Source organism: Brachyhypopomus gauderio, unplaced genomic scaffold, assembly GCF_052324685.1.
Source record: "Brachyhypopomus gauderio isolate BG-103 unplaced genomic scaffold, BGAUD_0.2 sc70, whole genome shotgun sequence".
Classification (NCBI taxonomy): Eukaryota; Metazoa; Chordata; class Actinopteri; order Gymnotiformes; family Hypopomidae; genus Brachyhypopomus; species Brachyhypopomus gauderio.
Genome location: NW_027506891.1, coordinates 1442534 through 1468322, shown reverse-complemented (window position 1 = coordinate 1468322; position 25789 = coordinate 1442534). Strand labels below are relative to the sequence as shown.

The following is a 25789-nucleotide window of genomic DNA, read 5'->3' as shown; positions in this document are numbered from 1 at the left end:
TTACATGTAAGGATTGTGGTTAAATGTAAATTTAAGGATTGTGGTTAAGTTTAAGGTTAGTGACAATTGTTAGTGGTTCAGGGTGAAGGGGTAGGGGTTAGGGGCAGGAGTTTGGGCTTTAGAACATGGTCTCTTTTTCCTGTACATTGGTTGGGGGCTGAGACCCTGCAGTGTCATGCTAGACTGCAGGCTCTATAGCAGCAGGTTGTTGTTGAGTGTGTGTGTACATCAGTGGGGAACCGTCAGGGCCCTCTACACCCTCTCAGAGGGCCTAAAATATTCTTAAAGCATAATATATAGGGGCAGTCATGGCCTGGTGATGGGGAACTGGTCTTGTGACCGGAGGGTCGTGGGTTCGATTCCCAGACCTGAGGCCATGACTGAGGTGCCCTTGAGCAAGGCGCCTAACCCCAACTGCTCCCCGGGCGCCAGGCTAGGGCTGCCCACCACTCTGGGCACGTGTGCACCACAGCCCCCTAGTAATCACTAGTGTGTGTGTGTGTGTTCTAACTGCACAAATGGGTTAAAAGCAGAGGACAAATTTTGATTGTGGTGAAAAATCACAATTGACAAAAATATGGCACATCTTTCATATATATAGTGTATATATATTAGGGGTGGGACGCGATAAAAAAACAATCGAATTAATGAATTAATTAGAAGCTTTGTAATTAATCTAAATTAATCGCATTTTAATCGCATTTCAGTGTACAACATGAGAAATATTAATTTAAGTTTGAATGATGAATGAATCAATGAACATAATCAAAAACTTTAACATCTTGTTTATTTTTCCACCTGTCTACTACACAGACCAATAGATGAGTGCAGAAAACAGAGCAAACAGTTTTCAGAACACTGGAAATTCTGACCAAAAAATGAGTTTTGCTCAGGATATTGGAAGAATAAGAAGAACTAAAGTAAATTAAAAGATGTTTTAATACCATTTTAGATGGTAGACTTTCTTTAATTTCCCAGGCCTCTGCCACAGGCATCTCCATAGTGCCTAGAAGTGGTCTTCTGCATGTTCAAAGCAAATAACTGGATCTTTCATTCATCATCTATAATATGAGCTGTCACACCAAGATAATTCTTGTTGCTAACCGAGATCCAGTGATCCCCAGTCAGAACCACATTTGTGGCACTCTTCACAATAACCTGTTTTACTTCCCTTTCCTCATCATACAGCTGCTGGATTTTCTTCAATATTGTCTTTCTGGACGGCAGTTCGTAACTTGCATCAGCTGACGCAGCAGCGCTTCTTGTAAAGCCTGGATTATACTTTCACGAAGTGACCGTAGCGCACGACTCTGCCCACCTCGCGCGAACCTCCATGAGCGGCGGAGGCGTTTAACCCTTCGGTTTTGTTGACCTCACGTTTTTTACTTTAGTGTTCCCGGTCTTCAGAGACCGGTCTGTTTTAACACACAAAAAAAATTTTCACCACCTTGCAAACATAGGCATAACATGTGTGTGTCTGTAGGTGTGTGTGTAGGTGTGTCTGTGTGTGTGTGTGTGTGTGTGTGTGTGTGTGTGTGTGTGTGTGTGTCTGTGTGTGTCTGTGTGTGTAGGTGTGTGTGTAGGTGTGTGTGTGTGAGTGAGTGTGTGTGTGTGTGTGCGTGTCTGTGTGTGTTTAGGTGTGTGTGTGTGTGTGTGTGTAGGTGTGTGAGTGAGTGAGAGTGTGTGTGTGTGTGTGTGTGCACGCGCGCATGTGAATTCATGCACATGAGTGGCATGTCACACTCAGATCAGAGTGTGCCTTGCAAACATAGGCATAACATGTGTGTGTGTCTGTGTCTGTAGGTGTGTGTGTAGGTGTGTCTGTGTGTGTAGGTGTGTGTGTGTGTGAGTGAGTGAGTGAGTGAGTGTGTGTCTGTGTGTGTTTAGGTGTGTGTGTGTCTGTGTGTGTTTAGGTGTGTGTGTAGGTGTGTGTAGGTGTGTGAGTGAGTGAGTGAGTGAGTGTGTGTGTGTGCGTGTGTGTGTGTGAATTCATCACACTCAGATCAGAGTGTGCCTTGCAAACATAGGCATAACATGTGTGTGTGTCTGTGTCTGTAGGTGTGTGTGTATGTGTGTCTGTGTGTGTGTCTGTGTGTGTAGGTGTGTGTGTGTGTGTGTGTGAATTCATCACACTCAGATCAGAGTGTGCCTTGCAAACATAGGCATAACATGTGTGTGTGTCTGTGTCTGTAGGTGTGTGTGTATGTGTGTCTGTGTGTGTAGGTGTGTGTGTGTGTGTGTGTGTGTGAATTCATGCACATGAGTGGCATGTCACACTCAGATCAGAGGGGCCTTGCAAACATAGGCATAACGTGTGTGTGTGTCTGTGTCTGTGTGTGTAGGTGTGTGTGTATATGTGTGTGTCTGTGTGTGTGTAGGTGTGTGTGTGTGAGCAAGTGAGTGAGTGAGCGAGTGAGCGAGTGAGTGTCTGTGTGTATAGGTGTGTGTGTGTCTGTGTGTGTTTAGGTGTGTGTGTGTAGGTGTGTGTGTGTGTGTGTTTAGGTGTCTGTATAGGTGTGCGTGTGTGTGTGTGAGAGAGCGAGTGTGTGTGTGTGTGTGTGTGTGTAGGTGTGTGTCTGTGGGTGTGTGTGTGTGTCTGTGTGTGTGTAGGTGTGTGTCTGTGTGTGTAGGTGTGTGTGTGTGTGTGTGTGTGTCTGTGTGTGTAGGTGTGTGTGTAGGTGTGTGTGTGTGAGTGTGTATGGGGATGTTTTCTGTCTCATAGATTAATATATTCTGAATACCCATTCACTTCCTGTGATGGTCACGCTTGACCGGCAACAACACAGATGTAAAACGTTGGTTTAAAACACTCAAAATTCAATGAAAAAGATGATCATCACTTTTATATGTTCCAGTGCATAGTGTGGAGGATGGCATAAGGCCTTGCAGCAATCAGATGTAAAACACAATATTTATGAGTGGTTTAAGTTGTAAATCGGTCAGATTTGACCCGAGCCTTACTTGTCTTACTTAAGCCTTCGACCACAGAGAGCAGTCTACAACAAAACATCTCGCCAGTGAATTGGTCAAATTGTCTGACGTGGACTTTGACAATTTGTTTCTTAATTTGAACCCCGACATGTGGTCGAGTGTTGACTGGCGACACTTTGCTCGTACTAGGAATACATTTAGCAGCTAAGTTATCATTACTGACCTGCGCGTTAGCCCCAACATGTTTTGCGTTGAGGTGGTAATGAAGGGTGTAAGTGCTCCTATGATAAGTGAACTCCTTCCTGCATAAAGTGCAAATAACACTATTTGTGTTTGTACTTCCATCTGGAAGTTTCTTATATTTAAATTTCCCATCCACCAGCGTAGTCTCTTTAGTCATCTCCATCATGCTTATCTTATTGTGCGTCCATATAATCTGTATGTCTGGAACTCGTGCACTGAGAAACATTCCACGGTGCAAAAGTGTCTCATGCGTTAAATGCATTAAAATTTTCCTGTAATTAATTAATCGAAATTAACGCTTTAAAGTCCCACCACTAATATATATATATATATCTACTTACAATTTAACAATCGAACAATTACAAAAATATAAGCAAATAAATTATTTACCCGTGTCTATTCAATCTGTGTTGGAAGGTGAGGGGTTAAGTGGAAGCCTGTGAGCCTGTGTCTCCCCCTATCAGCACTGTGATGCCCGCTGTTCGTTTACAGAGGGCCTGGCAGTGATAATTCAGCGCAATATCAGTTTCAAATGACAGTAAAATTGAACAATCATATCTTCCCTCTTAGTGGGCGGGCTTAACTGTATGATAATTTCCGCCCACTGTGGCGACGCTAGCTGTCGTTAGCATACCACCGCTAGCTAGTTTCGATTCAGTCCTTTGATGCCCTCGTGCGCGTTGTTTACATATTCCGCTTCCGAGGAACACGGAGCTGTGAACCTTATTTTGTTTAAGAAGTTATCTAGTTCAAATGTTATTGTTTATTGCGTTTCTAAAGCTGTACTGTCATCTCAGTTTTTTTTATTGCAGTTAATTAGGAAATGATTTTTTTCGGGGATGGGAGCGGGCCCAGGTTTAATGGTCACGGTTCGCTGCTGGTGTACATATGTGTGTGTGTGTACATATGTGTGTGTGTACATATGTTTGTGGACAGGCACATCTGGTGGCAGCGTTTGAGAAGAGTCTGGGAAACATGACATGTCGCTTACAGAGTTTGACCATGACTGCAGAGCAAAAGGTAAAGCAACAACATGTGTACTACAGACATACCACAAACAAAATGCACATGGGAGGTTGACATATTTGGCTAAAAAAAAGTAAAAAATAATAAAAATCTCTAATGTAAGTCATGGAAATCACTGGGTTATATTCTATCAACTCTTATATTTCCAAATATATATGTGTCTTGTAGATTTTTCCTTGAATTTTACATTTATTCACTACTTTACCGTCTTAGTAACTAAATTTGTCATATGGTGTGACATGAATGTTATTGTGAATTAAATTAAAAATGGGTATAATGTAATAATGTAAGTCAATTATCCTGATTCTTTATCATTACTATTTAAAAGTATATCATTTCTCATGTGCAAATATGTTACCTTTTGTATTAATTTACTTCATCAACACTCATAAGAAGACTTTTACTCATAATCTTTCAGTATACTTCAAATTAATTTGTGAGTATCTTGTTATAAAAGTACCAAAATTCATGTAACTATTGCTGGCACTATTGCCCATCAGCCACATTGTTGAGTTTATGATTATTTATCAAAATCCTTAATTTTTTTCAAAATTCTGAATGTCACACCAAATTACATGGTGTCACGTGTTGGGATATTTTTTCTTGACCCAGATAGGCCCCAACACTGCCCCGATGAACCGATTGGTTTTGACTGAATTACCCAAGCAAAGTCTTAACACCAAAAGTTCTTTTAGATTAATTTATATGGAATATAATTGAATACGATATAGTCAAAGTATACGTGGTACAAACTCTCCAGTGCACTGGTGCTAGTTGCCTAGAACTCTACCTAACCCAAGTGGATCTCAGCAGCGTCCAAGCAAAAAGTCCTCGTGCTGGGCCATGTCCTTTCTTTCATACTCTCTGTACATAAGTTTCGATTTGTTAAGTTTCGATAACTCCCCAATCCTGGCTGCTCTCCATGGAAATTCACCTGCTCCTCTTCTCCCAGCCTGTGTGCCTGGTTATCTAAAAACTGCTTGCTACACATCCTGCACTGAATAGGCCCCTTCTGTTCTCCTCAAGGCCACTGAGGCCTCCTTACTCCTGCTTTCCCACAGTCTTCCTGAAAAACACAAAATTGACACATCAAGTTATTAGCCTTTAATTTTCTTTTTTCCAACACACGCCATATGATGAATCACACAACACAGCAATCTGTATGCAAAAATCTGCATTTACCAAACAACCAAACTTGGTTTGACAAGTGACTGAAATAATTTTTAGTTACAGCAAAATCACAAAATTGTTGAAGAACCGTGAATTCTACTCAACGTAGTGAACAATGCTTATAAGGCATTAACTAATCCATTTGTTGTATTCATTAGATGTTAAACGTTTTATTCTAATCTGCTGAATATTGGTTGCACGAATTATAATAATTTTTTGTCATTGAACTTTTTTATATTTAATGCATAAATTAATTTTAAAATGAGAATAAGTAAAACGATGATCAAACAGCAAGCTGATATTGTATCATTAAAATCTGTTAAAAGTGTGCCATCTCTCGTCATCTAATAAAATCTGCCTCAAACTAAATAAATAAAGGGAAACATTTGAGTGACAAAATGATGTAGTTTAACATGGATTCAGCTTGAAAATGGGATAGCAGGGATTCACCAAATTGAGTTGGTGTAGATATTAAATGTGAATAATATAATCATATATTATCAAAATATATTAAAAGTATAAAATATTCAACAAACTAATAACTATAAAAATGTATTAAGACTTTATGCACAGTTTATATCATTTAGTGTGACAAAATGATCATATGGTGTGACAAGAAAACCCTGTCACACCTTATGATGACGTGTCACACCATATGAGGTTTCAAGTACTTAGAAAACCCTGTCACACCTTATGATGATGTCACACCATATGAGGTTTCATGTACTTAGAAAACCCTGTCACACCTTATGATGATGTCACACCATATGAGGTTTCAAGTATTAGAAAACCCTGTCACACCTTATGATGATGTGTCACACCATATGAGGTTTCATGTACTTAGCATGACATTAAGCAATGTGCCTTTGCGCTAACACCATAAAACCATGCTAACTACAATGTGACAATATAGTTTTAAAGGTAATACTGACTGAAAAGTAATTTAATTTGGGCATTTTTGTGTAAAGTGTGTCACACCAAAAGACACATGAAGGGAACTGAAGCAGGATTGCTGGATATACTTGATTTTTTTTTTAAACATGAAGAGTGATGACTCACTTTGTAACTTTCAGTGTCTCTCTGAGGCTTTCTTCTATCTCCTGAAAGAAGGAGGACCCCCACTCCCCAAAGGTCTTCAAACAATTGCCAATTAAAAAAAAGGAATATGGCATCACACCATATGACATCCATTTTTGGGACAAAATGTTTTAGTTAAGGGTGGCTTCAAAATGTTATCCCTGATCTTTTAGTCAAGCAGATTCAAAAGTAGACATCTGGGTTATCAATATATTATTGAGTAAACAGAAAATTAATTAATTTTCTTGTTTTAATTCAAAATCTAACTTTGTGAAATGTGCTTGGTACAGTCACTCCATATGAGCTTTTTCTAGTTTGGCTAAAAATTGTGAAAAAAGGAATGTTAATCCCATTAATGCTCTGTAAATTCATATAAAACAGCACTTTCTGAACAATATCACCACAGTTTTTTTTTTTTTTTTTTACATATTTTTCTATAATTTAAGTATTGGACCAAAAAAAAGCCATGTCATGTCAACCACCACACATACACTATAAAAAATGATTTTTTGACTTTGTAAATATAATTCAGTTTATTTAAGTACTATCTAAAAGAATAATCTAGTACAGGCTAGTTGCTTAAGAATTTCACATAAAATTATATGCAATACTTGGTGTCGTTTGTCTTCAAATACATTTGTAAATTTTAGTCTAAATTGCAAAGTAAAATTTACAACTTTTTTGTAATTTTTTCTTTTTGTGAGAAGCTAAACTGAAAACAGCAAATAAAAGGTCACTTGCAGGATCCACGCATGCGCAGTGACATCAGCAAGTCAAACATTTTTCAGCAGAGCACAGCGGAGATTTAACCTACACGATTAACATGCATGTTTCACTTCTTAAGTAAACGTTAAGTTAAAATGTGAGATGAGACTGCCACAGGGTACCCGCGGGTCCTTAAAAAGTCTTAAAATGTCTTAAATTTAGTTTTCCATATTCAAGGCCTAAAAATGTCTTAAAATGTCTGGAATTTTATGAGGGGAGGCATTAAATTATTATAAGTGTGTGTTGTTCAGTTGTTCTGGCGCGATGTGAACTTTGCCGAATCTAGCGCTAATGCAGAAAATAACCGCTCCAGGGTCCTAGTGCTAGATTCCTAGCGTTGAAGTATACTGCCTCAACAACGTCAACAATTTTCGTTCGCCAACCCCCCAATTTCGTTTCGTGCGATATTGATGCACTGCTTGTTTGAACTGGTGTTGTTGCAATAAAAGAAGCAATTTTTCTTGCTTCTTTACAAAATGTTGCGCAATGCTTTCCTAAAACCGTCATGTAACATTTTATTGCTGGTTTTATATCAGAAATTAATATTGTAATAAAAATATATGGCAGTTAAGCATTATTAAAGAACTTCAAAAATGAGTCCTATTACGTAAATAATAAAAAAGCCAACAGAGAATGTGGTGCTACATTGTTGTAGTAAAATCTACTAAAGTACACTGAGTAAAATCTAATTGTATAATTCATGTACATAAAGTGTTGCAAAGTAACAGTTGTAGTTAAATACACTGACAATTATGAGTAAATATTACTTGAATATATGCTTTGTTAAATTTACTTGCTTTCAGTGGTAAATATTACTTTGGTATTACTAATAACTGTAAGGAGATGCAAGTAAATTTTACTTTAAAAATTGCTATGTTAAATTTACTTAGTATTTCTGTGTGTAAAACGTGTACTAGGTTTTTTTTAAGTAAACCTCACTCCATATTTTTTGTAGTGTACTACAGATACACCAAAAACACACACAGGACACACACTCATACAAACATTAAAGTCTTACATTAGGCAGAGAATTTAGGAGTAATTTTTCTTGGAGTGTAATGTCCAAGTGTAATATCTGTGTGTATAAAGTCAGTGCATAATGTGTGTGTGTGTGTGTGTGTGTGTGTGTGTGTGTGTGTGTGTGTGTGTGTGTGTGTGTGTGTGCGCGCTGTATATGTAGGAGTCAGAGTTGGTAGAATTGAGAGAGACGATTGAAACTTTGAAGACTCAGAACACTGATGCACAGACTGCTATTCAGGTGGCTCTGAACGGACCAGACCACTTACACAAAGGTACTGTACACACACACACACACACACACACACACACGCCCACTCACTCACACACACACACACACACACTCACACGCACACTCACACACACACACGCCCACTCACTCACACACACACACTCACACGCACACACACACACGCGCGCGCACACACACACTCACACGCGCACACACACACTCACACACACACGCATGCGCGCACACACACACACTTACACACACACACACACACACACACACTTAGCACAGCCTAGTGTGATCATGACCACCTATAAGAAGGTAATGCTCACTCACCCAAGCCACTCCCACCACACATACACACAGGCCAAAACACCTGTATTACCACCACAACACCCTCCCACATGTACATGTGCCACTATAATAATGTTCATTACCATGACACTGTAGGAATAATGTGAGTGCCTATGTGCGTGGATGTGTACATGTGCGTGGATGTGTGCGTGATGTGTGCATGATGTGTACGTGTGCATGATGTGTACGTGTGTGTGATGTGTACATGTGCGTGACGTGTACGTGTGCGTGATGTGTGCATGATGTGTACGTGTGCATGATGTGTACGTGTGTGTGATGTGTACATGTGCGTGACGTGTACGTGTGCGTGATGTGTGCATGATGTGTACGTGTGCATGATGTGTACGTGTGTGTGATGTGTACATGTGCGTGACGTGTACGTGTGCGTGATGTGTACATGTGTGTGGATGTGTACGTGTATGTTGATGTGTATGTGTGCATGGATGTGTGCGTGATGTGTACATGTGCGTGATGTGTACGTGTGTGTGATGTGTACGTGTGCATGATGTGTGCGTGGCATGTGTGTGCGTGGCATGTGTGTGCGTGATGTGTATGTGTGCGTGATGTGTATGTGTGCGTGGATGTGTACGTGTACGTGATGTGTGCGTGGATGTGTGCGTGATGTGTACATGTGCGTGACGTGTATGTGTGTGTGGATGTACATGTGCGTGACGTGTACGTGTGTGTGGATGTGTACGTGTGCGTGATGTGTGCGTGACGTGTACGTGTGTGTGACATGTGCGTGGACGTGTATGTGTGCATGATATGTGCGTGACGTATACGTGTGCGTGATGTGTGCGTGACGTGTATGTGTGCGTCACATGTATGTGTGCGTGACGTGTGTGTGGATGTGTACGTGTGCGTGATGTGTGGGTGACGTGTGCGTGACGTATACGTGTGCGTGTACTTGTACGTGTGCGTGATGTGTACATGTGCATGACATATATGTGTGTGTGGATGTACGTGTGCGTGACGTGTACGTGTGCATGACGTATACGTGTGCGTGACGTATACGTGTGCGTGACGTGTACGTGTGTATGGATGTACGTGTGCGTGACGTGTACGTGTGCGTGACATGTACGTGTGCGTGACGTGTACGTGTGTGTGGATGTACGTGTGCGTGACGTGTACGTGTGCGTGACGTGTACGTGACGTGTACGTGTGTGTGGATGTGCGTGACATGTACGTGTGTGGATGTACGTGTGTGTGTGTACGTGTGCGTGACGTGTACGTGACGTGTGTGTGATGTGTGCGTGTGTGTGGATGTACGTGTGTGTGACGTGTGCGTGGATGTACGTGTGTGATTGTCTGTGTCTCAGATTTGAGGATTCGGCGCCAGCACTCATCTGAGAGCATGTCCAGCATCAACAGTGCAGCAAGCCACACAAGTCTGGGCAGCAGCAAGGACACAGATGACAAGAAGAAGAAGAAGAAGAGCTGGGTGAGACCACACACACACACACACACACACACACACACACACACACACACAAACAAACACCATTGCAAGTAGGGAGTTGGGTATACTAACATGGCAGTGCTCCAGACTGCTCTATCTCCAGTGTTGTCACTTGGCTGTGATTGGAGGAGAGGACGTGGGGGCGTGGCCTTTCCCTGCCTGTTTCACACGCACATCTCCACACTCGCAGCACAAATTGAACTCTTGAATGCAAATCACACTATTATTGTTTATGCACATATAAATTATTCATCCATCCAATTTGAGTGTGTCTTTGTGGTTTCAGACAATCTGGAAACACTTGCACTGGGAATGCTTTCTTAAGACTGTGGGTGAGAGAGAAAGAAAGATATGACAGAGATAAATAGTGTTCTACAAGTTATAATTTTCTATTTCACACCACTTTCTTAAAGACACACACAAACATACAAAAGTTCTTACCCTAAGGCTCTTTCTTCCTCATCCAACCTATAATCACAAGTGTCAGACAGTTTGGTGAATATTTCAGTAGGTATTTGTGTAGTCCAGAGGGGAGCAGTGTCAATCAGAAGTAACACTGGGTGTGTTTTGTCTTAGGTTCCTGATTCTCTCCCTGCACAGGTGAGTGTGGTGTCACCACACGTCCGTTCACCAAGTCCTGCCCCCCCCTCCTCTTACAGCTGTGCATGTCAGCAGCAACCTGTCCCACTTATGACTAATGCATCTGTATGATCTGTGGGATCTATCTGTATGATTGATCTGTATATATATATATATATTATATATATATATATATATATATATATATATATATATATATATATATATATATATATATATATGGACAGTAACTGACTGAGCAGTTGTTGTAACTGAATTATGTACATATTTCTGCACATCATAATTAGGTGCTTGAATTGGAAAAACAGTGAAATTAATTAACATTTACACTGAAGTACTGCCTACAAGGATTCTCACTCTGATCCCCAGACAACAATTCTGGAGTTGGATCTGGAAAGAAGTGTCTGTCTGTGTGTGTGTGTGTGTGTGTGTGTGTGTGTGTGTGTATACACGTGTGTGTGTGTATATATGTGTGTGTGTATACACATGTGTGTGTGTGTATATATGTGTGTGTACACGTGTGTGTGTATATATGTGTGTGTGTATGTGTGTGTCTGTGTGTCTGTGTGTGTGTGTGTGTGTGTGTGTGTGTATACACACATGTGTGTGTGTATATATGTGTGTGTATATATATGTGTGTGTGTGTGTGTGTGTGTGTGTGTGCTAAACTGAAGTTGTGTGTTTGTCTGCCCCAGTTGCGGAGTTCTCTTAAGCAGGCCTTTGGGAAGAGAAGGAGCTCCAAGCTGCAGGTGCCCCATGATGAGCTGGAGGAGATGAGTGACTCCTCAGTGCCAGCATCCCCCAACCTCCAGCACACCAACACCCAGGGCAGCAGCCCAGCCCTACACACATCTTCATCCACCACAGAGTGAGTGCACACCATTCTCAATGACCACTGGGTTCACACACCACAGAACACCTGAGAAAACCTTACGTCAAGCACGTAAGGTCTATCCTTACATGTCATTCATTTTCTATTTTGCCATATTTTTCTGTCTGCCATTTTCAAGCTGTCAATGTGTGTGTTCATTTTTTTTCAATCAGCTTCTTTTCTACTCTACATCTGTCTGCTCCTATAATGCCTCCGTGTGTGTGTGTGTGTGTGTGTGTGTGTGTGAGAAGTCGGTGTGTGTGTGATGGCAAGGCTTCCCTGATGTGGATGCCAAAGAGAAAACAAAATGGCCACGTCATCTACAAGCACAGATCTCGGTAAAAAGGCAGCGTGGTGCATGCTGGGAAACGCACTCCTGGTTTAGGGCGGGGGTGTCCAGACCTGCTCCTGGAGATGTGTTCTCCCGCACGGGTCACGTCCAGTCCTCATCCACCACAAGTGCTTCTAGTACAACATCTCAGAGTGGGTTAGGCTAGGGTTGGATCCCCAGGTGCAGGTTTGGGAACCCCTAATGCGTGTCCCAAATGTGGTAAAATACGACTGCATGAGGGCAACATAGCTGTATCTTGGGTTGCCTTTAAAACAGCAAAATAACCTGAAGAGTTTAATCTAACAATGTCACTGAATTTACACTTTGAAAGTTCTCCTATTTTGGCTGTTAAATGTAGGTTTGTGGAGTGACGGTGGTTGTTCAATGTTGCAGCAGTAGCTTTGTGTGTGTTGTGCATCTTAAATAAGCATGTTTGAACACCGTAGTTGGGGACAGGCCCGTATGCTGTGCCTTATGTTTAGAGGTTTCCATAGGTTCACCTCTAGTTCCTCTAGTTCTCTTAGCAGCCTGCTGGACTGTGCTTGAGATTAGGATAACTGAGATTAGGAACTCGATCCTTCCACTGTGTGTGTGTGTGTCTCTGTGTGTGTGTGAACCAGCAAAATGTGCTCAGTAAAGCCTGATTCATCAGGGAAAATAACTGTGATAAATGTACCTGTGAGGGGGGGAGCATATGTGACTTCTCTTGTTGCCCCTTGTTTTGTGTGTGTGTGTGTGTGTGTGTGTGTGTGTGGGGGGGGGGGGGTGTTTGTGTGTGTGTGTGTGAGGGGGGGTGTATGTTTGTGTGTGTGTGTGGGGGATGTGTGTGTGTGTGTGTGGGGGGGTGTGTGTGTGTGTGTGTACAGGCTGTGTGAGTGTACTGAGGCTGAGGCAGAGATCATTCTCCAGCTGAAGAATGAGCTCAGAGAGAAGGAGCTGAAACTGACCGACATCAGACTGGAGGCTCTGAGCTCAGCACACCACCTGGACCAGATACGTGAGGCCATGAACCGCATGCAGGTAGGACACCAGCACAAGGACCAGGCCAACTCGGGCCTCCTACACTCAGGGGAAGCTTGGGGAGGCTCGGGGGTAGCTCTATCTCTCTGACCTCTGTGAGTGCTGAGTGTTTCTTGCAATCAAGTCTCTAAATCAGGACCTTGTCTTCTATAGATTATCACACTTGAGATTCACAGACAGAGAGCCACACATTCAGCAACCCTCACACATGTGCGCACACACAAACACACACACACACACAAACACCCACACACATGTGCGCACACACAAACACACACACACACATGTGCGCACACACAAACACACACACACACACACACACATGTGCGCACACACATGTGCGCACACACAAACACACACACACACACACACACACACACACATGTGCGCGCATGAATGTGTTCGTTTCAAAGTTCTTAATAATTAATATAATGTATTGCATATGCAGAATATCTCATTACAAAACATACCAATTGCTGGGAAGGGTTTTATCCATTCTTATTTTTATATACTTATATTCTTATTTATCTTCTTCCTATTTTTGTTTTTTTATTTCCACACACTTTGGAGCTAAAAGGTTAAAGATTTGATGTTTTTCTGTTTCACGCTTGGTGACAGAATGAGATTGAGTTGTTGAAGGCAGAGAATGACAGACTGAAGTCCAGTGGAAACTCCGCCCCTGCCACACCCGCCACAATGGCCCGCCACCCTTCTGAAACATCTAGCACCTCCTCCTCTTCCTCCCGTCAGTCACTGGGACTATCTCTCAACAACCTCAACATCACAGAAACCATCATGTCAGGTAAGATATAGCACACAGCACAGCAAATTATCACCTAGTTAGGACCATTGCTAAAGGATTACTGTAGACTACTCAAGTCTTTTTTCTATGCGTTGATCTCACAAGTCCTGGTTTTGTAGACTCAGGTTTGTAGACCTTGAACACAACATATTCATCACTGTTGTTTCTCGCTTATTTGCCTGCACATTCTAGCATTTTCTTTGCACTAAAACTCTGGAGGAGCTTGCAAGTGTCCTGCTTAGTGTCAGTAGCCAGCTGGGATGAAGGCCAGCGTTTCTGACTCATACCACACCTACGTCATTTGACCAAGGGCTGAGTGGAGAGTGAAAAGCCTCTCGTCTATGCTGGGGGCTTCTCACACGTGACTGCAGCCTCCATGTACCCGAGCGGCCCTGTGAATTAAAAATCAGACATTCTGTGCTGCTGCTTAGGATTCTGGGGGCTGTTTAACTGATGCAACAGGTGTGAGGGGAGGCGAGGAGGCAAACACGCCGGAGAGGTTGTTAGCGCTCATTAGCACAGCATCGTGCTGGACAGAGTAGAGAACCAAACAAGTGCACATACACCTCATGCTCAGTTACCCCCCTCCCCCCTCCCCATTGATGCACACACACACACTGCTTTAGACCTTAGCTCATCAAACCAAACACTTGCAAAATACTGGCCTTGGACATCGCCTCACCCACGCAAAACCACATGCACTCAGTAAAGCTTAATGCCTGTCTTTCAGAAGCAAGGATGCTGCTATTCATTTATTCACTATTCAGATAGGAGAGAAGGTTGCTGGGACTAATGACTCAGGCATGGTTTTGTCTACATCTCATCCATTAGGCATACTCAGGTCTGCTTTGTCTGCCCACTGACGCTGTCTGCATGTCCTCCACAGATCTGCTCCTGGACGACGGCTGTGAGGGGAACCTACGAAAGGAAGGCCACAGCGTGCGGATAGTTGTCAACATCTCCGGCACGTCCAACAGGACCAAGGCGAGTTGGCGCTGTAGCCGAAAGTCCAGCTTTTGAATAAAAGGGAATATTTCACCACATCAGTCATGCATCATATAATGTGACCAGCATTGGCTGGAGTTTGTCTCAGTCTTTTAATTAAATGGTAATAACACGTTACAATGGTCATGTCTCCTTTATTACACACACAATCAGTATTACCAGTATAACCATTAAATCCCTCAACTCTCAAATCCCTCCAATCAGCAGGCAGTGCAGACTCATGGGTATTTGATCGGCTCCATTGGCGTCAGCGGGAAGACGAAGTGGGATGTGTTGGATGGTGTAATACGAAGGCTGTTCAAGGTCAGTGTTTATTAACTAGTAATTAGTACACATACTCCATACGATCTTGGTACTTAGTTCACTCAGTAGAGTACGTATTAAGAATTTATACTAGATGAGCTCAGCAGTTAGTACTTTGGGTTGATGGTTAAACATAAAGTGGGACCAGGCCCAGTCAGATATTACCAATGTATGGATCAAAATGATAATTATTCAAAATGTCAGTTTAGTTTGTATTGTATTTGTATTATAACTAAATTAAATACACTTACAATTTAAAAGTAAAACTCCTGTCAAATAATCATGAGATATGATTGACAAACATTTTTTTATATTGTAACCTGCCCATAACCATTATTTGAACAAATACAACGGTCAGTCAACAGACCACTTGGACTTATCAACACAAAAATAGATATTTTTAACATAACAAAAATGTGTGGGCTGACTCAGGGGCCACTCCTTCGGCTCCTCCCGAGTCAGGACTAGGCGCAATCAGCAGTGATCCGTCACACCTGTCATCCTCGTTATTAGTTTTCCTCCACCTATTATATTTCTTATCAGTTATACTTGTATTTTGGGAAGGGTTTTTTTTTTTGGTTACTTCACCTTCCCCAGTTACTTATATTTTTACACGTTGAGTTTTCAGCGTCATTTGAGCTGTTTTTATTGTTTTCTCCCATCTCTCTACGGTTGAGTTTTAATTTTCACGTGTTGTTTTACTGCATTGTTTTGTGTTTGCTTATTTCCCGAATTCTTTCAGTGAATTATTTCTACACGCATTGAGTATCCCGCGTCTTTATTTGTGTGTGGTGCATTTCTCTCTCTCGGTCTGTCTCACTGTCCACGTGTCCCGGTGTTACTGTCAATTCAGTCCCCCTGCTCCCCCAAAACCACACATGTGCAAAATCACGCGTTAGTCTGCTGCTGGGTTATCGCCTTTACTCGATGTATACACGTTATAATTTGGGTTTTGGTTTTGTTTCTCTAGCTAAATTTAACTTTGCATGCTTGTGACTAACTGCTGTAAAGCTCAGGTGTTTCAGCAGAGGATTAAGGGTTATTATATAAGGGTTAAAAATTAAGGGTTGCCAACTTTTCAAGATCACTTGGAGTGAGATTTGATCTTTGGGGGGATGTTGAGTGTAAATTGTCAGCGGGGGGTGTAAAATGGGCAGTCATGGCCTGGCGGTTAGGGAACTAGACTTGTGACCGGAGGGTCGTGGGTTCGATTCCCAGACAGGCCATGACTGAGGTGCCCTTGAGCAAGGCACCTAACCCCAACTGCTCCCCGGGCGCCGGGCTAGGGCTGCCCACCGCTCTGGGCACGTGTGATCCACAGCCCCTAGTAATCACTAGTGTGTGTGTGTTCTGACTGCACAGATGGGTTAAAAGCGGAGGACAAATTTCGATTGGGGTGTAAAAATCACAATTGACAAAATATGGCACATTACATTACATTAAAATGGACACAAATTAAGTATTATATTGTGATCGATCGATCGCCAGTGGTTGGCGAACTAGTAGCTCATTGAATCATAGATGTAGATCAGAGATAAATAAACAAAATTTTTTCAGCATGAGAAATCGGATGTATGGAGTGTGAGCGTGTGAAGACCAGAGGTGGGTAGGAACGCGTTACTAGGGCTGTCGCGGTGAAAGAATTTCCCCTGCGGTTATTTATGGTGGCTCAACACCGCGATATGCGGTATGACGCGATATGCATCATTTGTCGTCTAAAATCTTAAGTTTAGAGCTATATAATTGTTTTATTGTTTTTATTGTAAAGGGGTTCTTATTGTTTTTAAATTGCAAAGAAGACTCAGTTTTAAGAGCAGTTAAATATGTGTTTATTGTCAAATAGAGAACACAGAAGTCAAATGAGATGCAGTAAGAACCCATGCTCTTTCGCTTTCTTAAAAGTGTAGGGTAAATATTTTAAACGAGATTTTAAAGACAAAAAGAGAAATTAATAAATAAATCAATAAAACGAAATCTTTCCTTAACCAGAAGAATAACGTCTCAGCTTAAACCTGAGTTGTCACGTCCCTGTTGCGCGCTAAGAAAACCAACATATTCACCTTATGTGGTTTCAGTGAGGAGCGGAAAGTGCTAACAATATTCCCGGCAGTACTAAAAACTCGCTCTGATGGTGTGCTTGTTGCACAAATGCACATGTACTTGTGGGCGAGTTTGGAGAGCAGAGGAAATCTAGCCTCATTGACGCGCCACCAGGCTAGTGGATCTGCGTGGATTTGGCTTGAACCCGAAATGCTCCCAAACCGGCGAAGTCACGTTTTGTTTTTTGACCAGAGCATCTGCCGTAGTTTCCATCTTTGAAAAAAGGAGACGGATTGTTGATCAGCTGCACCGGATGATAACAGGGGGTTGATAGGAAAATGACTTTAACTCTTGCACAGGCACTTTCCCCTCGCATGGGAAAAAACACCAATATTGCAGTTGTTGCGGTTAATTCCCGTACGTTGCGATTTTCTCGCCAATAGCGCGGTATTGCTATACTGCGGTTATCGCGACAGCCCTACGCGTTACATTTACTCCGTTACATTTACTCAAGTAGCTTTTTGGACAAAAATGTACTTGTAGGAGTAGTTTTAATATGAAAGACTTCTACTTTTACTTGAGTAAATATGTGGTGAGAAAGACGCGACTTTTACTCCGTTACAATCGGACTTGCGCGCACTACCGTTACTTTCGTTTTGTAAATAATTAGTCTTTTCAGTGAGAAGACTGACCAACGGCTCGTCACCCGAGTATGAGTGACCAATCAAATGAAGCCGGTCAATCACGTAATCACATACGCAAACTTTCTCCACCGTAGCAAGAAAGTGACAGAAAAACCTACCGAACATCCCTGACCTCATACAGACAATGTTTACATTACAAACGTGTAAAAGGACAGCTATATAATGCGCTGCAGGGTTGCCAAGTTTTCAAGATCACTTTTAGTGAGATTTAAACCGGGGTGGGGGGTGGGGGTTTGGGTGGTGAACGTAAATTGTTGATGGGGGGGTGTAAAATGGACACAAATTAAGTATTATATCTCGATCAATCGATCGTCAGTGGTTGGCGCCAGAGCGAACTACTAACTCATTGAATCATAGATGTGGATCAGAGGTAAATAAACTAGATTTTTTTTGGCGTGAGAAATCGGATGTGTGGCGTGTAAGCGTGTGAAGACAGTCAAATGCGTGTGTCTCACGCTCAATGTGTGAGAGTTTGCAACCTTGGCGCTGCCAATTGTGTCTGCAAACGTGTGGACATTTCAGCCTACAAGAACTCAACATCAAATATGAGGAAACACGATGCGATAAGTTTGCTGTATGTATAATTTTGTGTAATGCTATATCTCTGAGGCATAACGTTTGTATGATTTATGTAATTATTAAATGTAACGCAGTGCAATACTAAAAACCAGTTCTCACACTGATTGTACACACTAGCAATATATGATGATTAAGTCTGCTACAAATTGATTCAGTTGGTGTCAAGTTGTAGCTACACGTATTGGCTGACAGTCTCATCAGTTAGTGCCTTTGTGGAACACATTACACAGGCCTAATAATTTGGACCAAACAAAAATACATATTATTTATAATAAATAATTTATATATATAATATTTATTTATAATAAATTATTTTTATCATTAAAAGTCATTGTTTCCCGTAATTCAATTTCCCATGATGTAATTTACTGACACGAGACAGTACTCATGCATTTACTCACTACTTGAGTAGCTTTTAATCAAAGTACTTTTTTACTTTTACTCAAGTACATTTTTGGGATGCATACTTTTACTTTTACTTGAGTAACATTTGGTTCAAGTAACTGTACTTTTACTTGAGTAAAATTGTTGAATACTCTACCCACCTCTGGTGAAGACAGTCAAATACGTGTATCTCATGCTTATTGCGTGAGAGTTGGCAACCCTGAAAAATTGGATATTGAGTTGTTTACGTTACTTTTTCATCCTCTGTCTGTTTTAGTTAACTTGCTTGCTAGCTAGATTTAATGGGTCGGATCTAATATTTAAATTTTTTTAATTATTTTTTTTTTAACAATTAAGTTGCCTTTAAATTTTGCGCATGCACGGTTTGGGGGTAACAGTTGGGACTGAATTGACTGTAACACCGGTCCACCTCTCATGTTTTTACATGCCGTGTGCACAGGCGTGTATCCACCGCCTTACAAACAACAGACAATCCGATAAATAAAACTGTGGTCATAAAATACATTCAAAACGTTCAATGCAAATGTTTCAAATAAAAAAAACAGTAATAAATTTGATAAAGTGCAAATGAAAATATAGCCTTTTAAAACTTTTGCATGGTAGAACTGAAACTGCTCTTCATATTGGTGATAAACAATAACAGTAGTAGTAGTGTCACGTTGAGGACCCCGGCCCCTCCCTTTTGGGCGTGTGTCTACGTCTTCTAGTCTACGTCTGTGGATCTCCGTGGGTGCGGTTATGTCTTCTGATAATCCGTCTCACCTGTGGCTTGTCTCGTAATCACGTGGGGCTTATGTGGTTTGTCTATTTAATGTGCATTCGCGCAGTGTCCTGTGCTTGTCGTTGCCTGAGTCTGCACGTTACGTGTCTCTGTTTGATGTTTCTCGTGCACTTATTGCGCTACTCTGTTAATAAAACAGTGACGTCTGTTGCAAAGCCAAGGATTCCGTTCATTTCATTTCCGTCCTTCTGACGCAGACCAGTCCTCTGCTTTTCCACACTCTGTACATGTGTGTGTGTGCATGAGCTGCAGCACAACCAATCAAATGGGGGGTTGGCGAACATAAATTTTTACCGGGCGGGGTGTAAAATGGACACACATTAAGTATTATATTGCGATCGATCGATCGCCAGTGGTTGGTGCCAGAGCGAACTAGTAACTCATTGAATCATAGATGTGGATCAGAGGTAAATAAACTAGATTTTTTTCCGGCGTGAGAAATCGGATGTGTGGCGTGAGAGCGTGTGAAGACGGTCAAATGCGTGTGTCTCACGCTCAATGCGTGAGAGTTGGCAACCCTGGGTTCTGTATCTGAACTCGGGGAAGAGAGCCTCTCTCTGTCACCATCATAATATCCAGTTCTATCTCAGCATGGATTGTGTATTTGAAGACATCTATGTCGAAAAAAAATATATATTGACAAAAGTGGAGTGAGTTTTTAGCTATGGGGACATCATTCATCGTGCACAAATGACATACAGACTTTTGGCCAGCAAATGCAATGCAGAATAGTTTACTGAAATGTCTAAAGTTGCAGATTCCTGTTAATTGTTCAGTTCTTATATTTGTTTGTCTTGTGTCACTCACACATGTTCTCCAAGAAACCAGATAAGAGAAGAGAGGGAAAATGCTGTTATGGTTCTTTGTATTGTACTGTGAAAATATCAGCACTTTTTATTTGAACATGGAGTTCTACTTATGACTTTTTCACAGAATATTTATTTCTGGAAAATTGTAGTTTAAAGTATGAATATTTTTGCAGCTAAGTTTAACAAATTGAACTGTGCAATAAAGAGGTGTAATTTTAATTTTTTTTTATACTTCATGTTTTCAGTTGCACGTTTTATCAAGATTTGAGGAGAATACAGATTTAAAAAAGAACGCATGTCTATTATTTACAATATACCTGCAACATTGGTAAAAAAAAAAAAAAAAAGACTCGAAAGGACTTGAAATTCCAAGTTTCAGACTTGGGACTTGACTTGACTATTGCCTGTCTTGACTCGAGACTTGACTTGACTTGAGTGTCTTTGCTTGAGACTTGACTCGGGACTTGAGGTATAAAGACTTGGACTTACTTGAGACTTGCAAAACACTGACTTGGTCCCACCTCTGTATAGCTGTATCTGCCGTTATTTGATAATGTTTTGAACTTTTAAAATGTTGCATGGTAGAACCGATCTTAATTTATAGCAGTAGCCAATGTGTTGTCAGAAACCCACCACTCTCCATGGGCAGCTACACCATCTACATCCTTCCTCATTATTCTCATTCTCACCACACCACCAGACCTCCATCTACACCATCCAATTGCACAGCCGGAGAGCCAATCACATCTTTCTATGTATTAGAAACGTTGTTAAAACATCTGAGTGACGCACTACCGCTACTAGTGGTGAGAAAGTGTATTGCACCTCATTCAAAATCAATGCGGTCCCACGGCCCAAAGTTTAAAACTGTTGTTCTTTTGAGGCCCTCAAGGTGGCGCTCCCAGCCCACAATTGTTAAGAATGTTAAGAGTTAAGAATCTCTGGTCTGAACAAAACTGACATTCTGTACGTGAACCTTGTTTTCTGATTTCAAATGCAATGTTCTAGTGTCCATACTACCGTATTATGTGTGTGTAGTACTCATTTGTGTAGGTTAATATCTGGGGTCATGTGTGTTTCATGTGTATTTCTATGTGTGCGGGTGCGTGGGTCAGGAGTACGTGTTTCGGCTGGACCCGCTGACAAGTCTGGGCTTGAACTCCGACAGCATAGTCAGCTACAGGATGGGCGAGGTCATTCGCACCCACATGTCTGAGCTTCCCGAACTGCTGCCCTGTGGATACCTGGTGGGGGATAACAACGTGATTACCGTCACACTCAAAGGTGACACGCCTCAGCCAGCTCTCCTCCACCCTACACCTGGGAGGATGGAGCCATATGCTGTGGCAAGTGATGATGTGAAGAATAAATTAACCCGACATTTAGTTCTAAAAGGAATGTCTGCCTGAATTAACAGAATATCTGAACTTTCTTTTTGAGGTAGAAATGTTATTTACATCCAAGTAAAATATCAACAACCACATTTACACTGGTATTTATGAACAAATGTATTAATGTTGAGGTTAATTAATTGAGAGTGCAGCTCTGTTTGCTGTTTGCAGGGCTTAATGAAGATGATGTGTACTGCACCTTCATTAATGGGATCTTGTACTAAATTTTGCTTGATAGCACTTTACTTCAATTATGGGTGTCAGAGAAAGCATTCTGAGTACAGATATAATTGATGTAATAGATGAATAGCAGATACCAGACATGTGACGCTCTCTGAGGGCCCAGACAGTGTGTCTACCCTCAGTGGTCACAATGTTCTAGCAAAATTAGCTTTTTACCCTATTTTTATGGCTTATATTTTTTGTATTGTTTAGAAACATTTAGTATGTATTACTCATGGTGTTTCAGAACAACTTCTCATGTACCTGATGTTTGTGAGGATGGCTAATGTTTTTACTCGCTGCCTAATTGTATATTATAATAATATAAGGGTGACCAAACGTCCGTGTTTCCCGGGACATGTCCGTATTTACCGGGACATGTCCGTTTTTCATGTCCTGTCCCGGGCATCCCAGGTTTGTTTTTTAAGTGAGGAAATGTCCTGGTTTTTAAATGACCTTCATTGGACCATAAACATTTAAATTTACAGGCGTAATCCCTGAGCCATGTCACAATGTAAACAGTGTGACCGTCAGTACGCATGCAACATGCAACACGCAATTATTATTATAGTATCTAACAAAGATATACAAGACAATTATATTTTCTGTAATATATAGAATATTTCATTCAAATAACAAAATAGCTAAATTCACTAACTAAGATGTAAATATTTTGGTTTTTCCTGCATAAGTAAGTGTATAGTACTTCAGCAGCTGAAGCAGAGCTCTGTTGGTGCCTGTGTTCAGGTGTGAGGGAGAGTAGCATAGACACTCTCGTGTTCGACACTTTGATCCCGAAGCCCGTCATGCAACGCTACCTCAACCTGCTGATGGAACATCGTCGTATCATCTTGTCCGGACCGAGCGGCACGGGAAAGTCCTACCTGGCCATGCGACTTGCCCACTACATCATCAACAAGAGTGGTCAGGAGGTGACCGACTGCAACCTAGCCTGCTTCAGCGTGGACCAGAAGTCCAGCAAGGTACATGGTGCAGTTCAGTGGGTGGAGCTCATATTCCCCCCCAACCCCTTGCTGCCCCCCCCCCCCCCCCCCCATCTGTATGATCGATCTGTTTAAATATGGGCAGTAACTGAATGAGCGGTTGAATTATGTAGGCCTAAATATTTCTGCATATCATAGATTAGGTGCTTGAATTGGAAAAACAGTGCCTTAGTTAACATTTACAGACAACAATTCTGGAGTTGGATCTGGAAAAGTGTGTGTGCGTGTGCGTGCATGCATGCGTGTTGGCTTTTACAGCAGGACCTGCGGCAGTATTTGTCTACATTAGCAGAGCAGTGCAACTCAGAAGGGAGTGAGGGAGAGCTCCCCCTGGTGGTGGTCCTGGATAACCTACACCATATTGGCTCTCTCAGTGATATCTTCAATGGCTTCCTCAACTGCAAATATTACAAATGGTAATAAATTAAGTAACACACAGTTGGTTGTACAGTTCATAATCATTTTCACATTTTACTTAATTCTGCAAAGTGGGTTTTGTACATTTAATGCAGTTAAGCATTCTTTCTTATACATGTGCCACAAAACATTCATCCATGAAAAATAAACATCACATTAAAAGTATAGAAATCTTTTTAAATGGTACAGAGTTGTTATTGAGTAAACCAAAATTAGATAAAATTGTGGAAAACAAACACAAAGCAATTAAAAAGTCACTGACCAACACAAAAACAAATGATTGTGAGGTGATGGGTTTACTGGACAGACGTAACAGTTAATTGTTTTACCTTTCTCAGCCCGTATGTCATCGGAACCATGAATCAGGGCGTGTCTTCCTCCCCCAACCTGGAGCTGCACCATAACTTCAGGTGTGAGGATCCTCCAGACATCTCTGGTGGTCTTTCTAAGTCTGCTGGAGCCTGAATTAACAGTATGACAGGCTGATGTTAAGGGTTATAACAGTCTTGCTGTGGTGAGGAAATTTACAGTGTAGCAGCTGTTAATTCTTACAGCAGGTCTCATGACAGCACCACTTGTACGAAAAGATTAATTTTACAGTTGTTTGTCATGTACAGCAGCTTTTTGAAAATCTGATTTTATATCAAACCATGTCTTGTTTTTGTGTGTAGTGACAGGGACATTGTCAGTTTTGTCTTTTTTGGGTCTTGGTTCCTCTCAAGGTTTAATCCTCATACTTTGACTTGCTCACTTGGGGCTTGGACTTGTGATAATGGCTCTTGTAAAAGTACTATGTAAATATGACTTTCACTTACCCAATTTTGGTATTGTTGAAGTGATACACTATATTGCCAAAAGTATTCGCTCACCTTCCTTGACTCACATATGATCTTAAATGACATCCCATTCCTAATCCATAGGGTTCAATATGATGTTGGTCCACCCTGTGCAGCTAGAACAGCTTCAACTCTTCTGGGAAGGCTGTCCACAATGTTTAGGAGTGTGTTTATGGGGATTTTTGACCATTCCTCCAGGTCACATACTGATGTTGGATGAGAAGGCCTGGCTCTGTCTCCCCTCTAATTCATCCCAAAGGTGTTCTATCGGCTTGAGGTCAGGACTCTGTGCAGGCCAGTCAAGTTCCAAACCAGACTCTGCCAGCCATGTCTTTATGGACCTTGCTTTGTGTTGGAAGAGGAAGGGGCCAGCTCCAAACTGTTTCCACAAAGTTGGGAGCATGGAATTGTCCAAAATGTCTTGGTATGCTGAAGCATTTAGAGTTCCTTTCACTGGAACTAAGGGGCCAAGCCCAGCTCATGAAAAACAACCCCACACCATAATCCCCCCTTTACCAAACTTTACAATTTGCAAAGTGCAGTCAGACAAGTACCATTCTCCTGGCAACTGCCAAATCCAGACTCGTCTATCAGATGGAAAAGCTCCAGAGAACATGCCTCCACTGCTCTAGAGTCCAATGGTGGCATGCTTTACACCACTGCTTCTGACGCTTTGCATTGCACTTGGTGATGCATGGCTTGGATGAAGCTGCTTGACCATGGAAACCCATTCCATGAAGCTCTCTGCAAACTGTTCTTGAGCTAATCTGTAGTGATCTAAGTCTGTAGTGATTGACTCTGCAGAAAGTTCGCACTATGCGCTTCAGCATCCGGTGACAATGCTCCATCAGTTTACGTGGCCTACCACTTCGTGGCTAAGTTGCTGTAGTTTCCAAACAGTTCCATCTTCTTATAATACAGGTGACAGGAGCGAGGAAATTTTAAGACTGTATTTGTTGCACAGGTGGCATCCTGAGAGTAGGCCTGTCGCGATAATTACATTATCGACTTATCGTACGATAATTTTTTTAACCACGATCATTTTTGCTGATGTCGATAATTGGCCATTGGGTTTCCACGCAAATTATTTTACATGAGAATAAACCGCAATTCCCCCCTCCCCCCTTAAGCCTTGTTTATACTTTCGCGAGTGACTGTAGCACTCGACTCCGCCCACCTCGCGCGAACCTCCGTGAATGGTGGAGGCGTTTATACTTTCCACGTCACATTGTTCTCCAAAACGATATGTCTTAGTATAAAGAAACACCCCTCAAAAATAGGGGAATGAACATTTACCTGACGAATTTTAATGTTGCTTTGTGTTTCAGTGTGTTTCAGGTTTGAAAAGTGCTGGAATTTAGGCTAAAGTACTTTAAAATGCTTGAAATTATAACT

General features: G+C 41.6%; 1 protein-coding gene across 13 annotated transcripts in view; it reads left to right on the top strand.

The window, feature by feature from the left end:
• nav3 (neuron navigator 3) overlaps window positions 1–25789 on the top strand; it is a 373704-nt gene that overhangs the window by 339849 nt on the left and 8066 nt on the right. For 5 of the 13 annotated variants that reach the window (XM_076989743.1, XM_076989740.1, XM_076989735.1 and 2 more), the window contains 14 exons: window positions 4111–4194; window positions 8393–8504; window positions 10135–10256; window positions 10851–10874; window positions 11570–11742; window positions 11997–12083; window positions 12943–13096; window positions 13715–13898; window positions 14785–14882; window positions 15108–15206; window positions 21640–21808; window positions 22885–23120; window positions 23400–23557; window positions 23897–23968. In XM_076989743.1, coding sequence (XP_076845858.1) covers window positions 4111–4194; window positions 8393–8504; window positions 10135–10256; window positions 10851–10874; window positions 11570–11742; window positions 11997–12083; window positions 12943–13096; window positions 13715–13898; window positions 14785–14882; window positions 15108–15206; window positions 21640–21808; window positions 22885–23120; window positions 23400–23557; window positions 23897–23968 — 1772 coding nt within the window. Of the gene's footprint in view, window positions 1–4110; window positions 4195–8392; window positions 8505–10134; window positions 10257–10850; window positions 10875–11569; window positions 11743–11996; window positions 12084–12942; window positions 13097–13714; window positions 13899–14784; window positions 14887–15107; window positions 15207–21639; window positions 21871–22884; window positions 23121–23399; window positions 23558–23896; window positions 23969–25789 lie in introns of those variants that run through there. The other 8 variants (XM_076989747.1, XM_076989742.1, XM_076989738.1 and 5 more) reach the window with 7 other exon arrangements.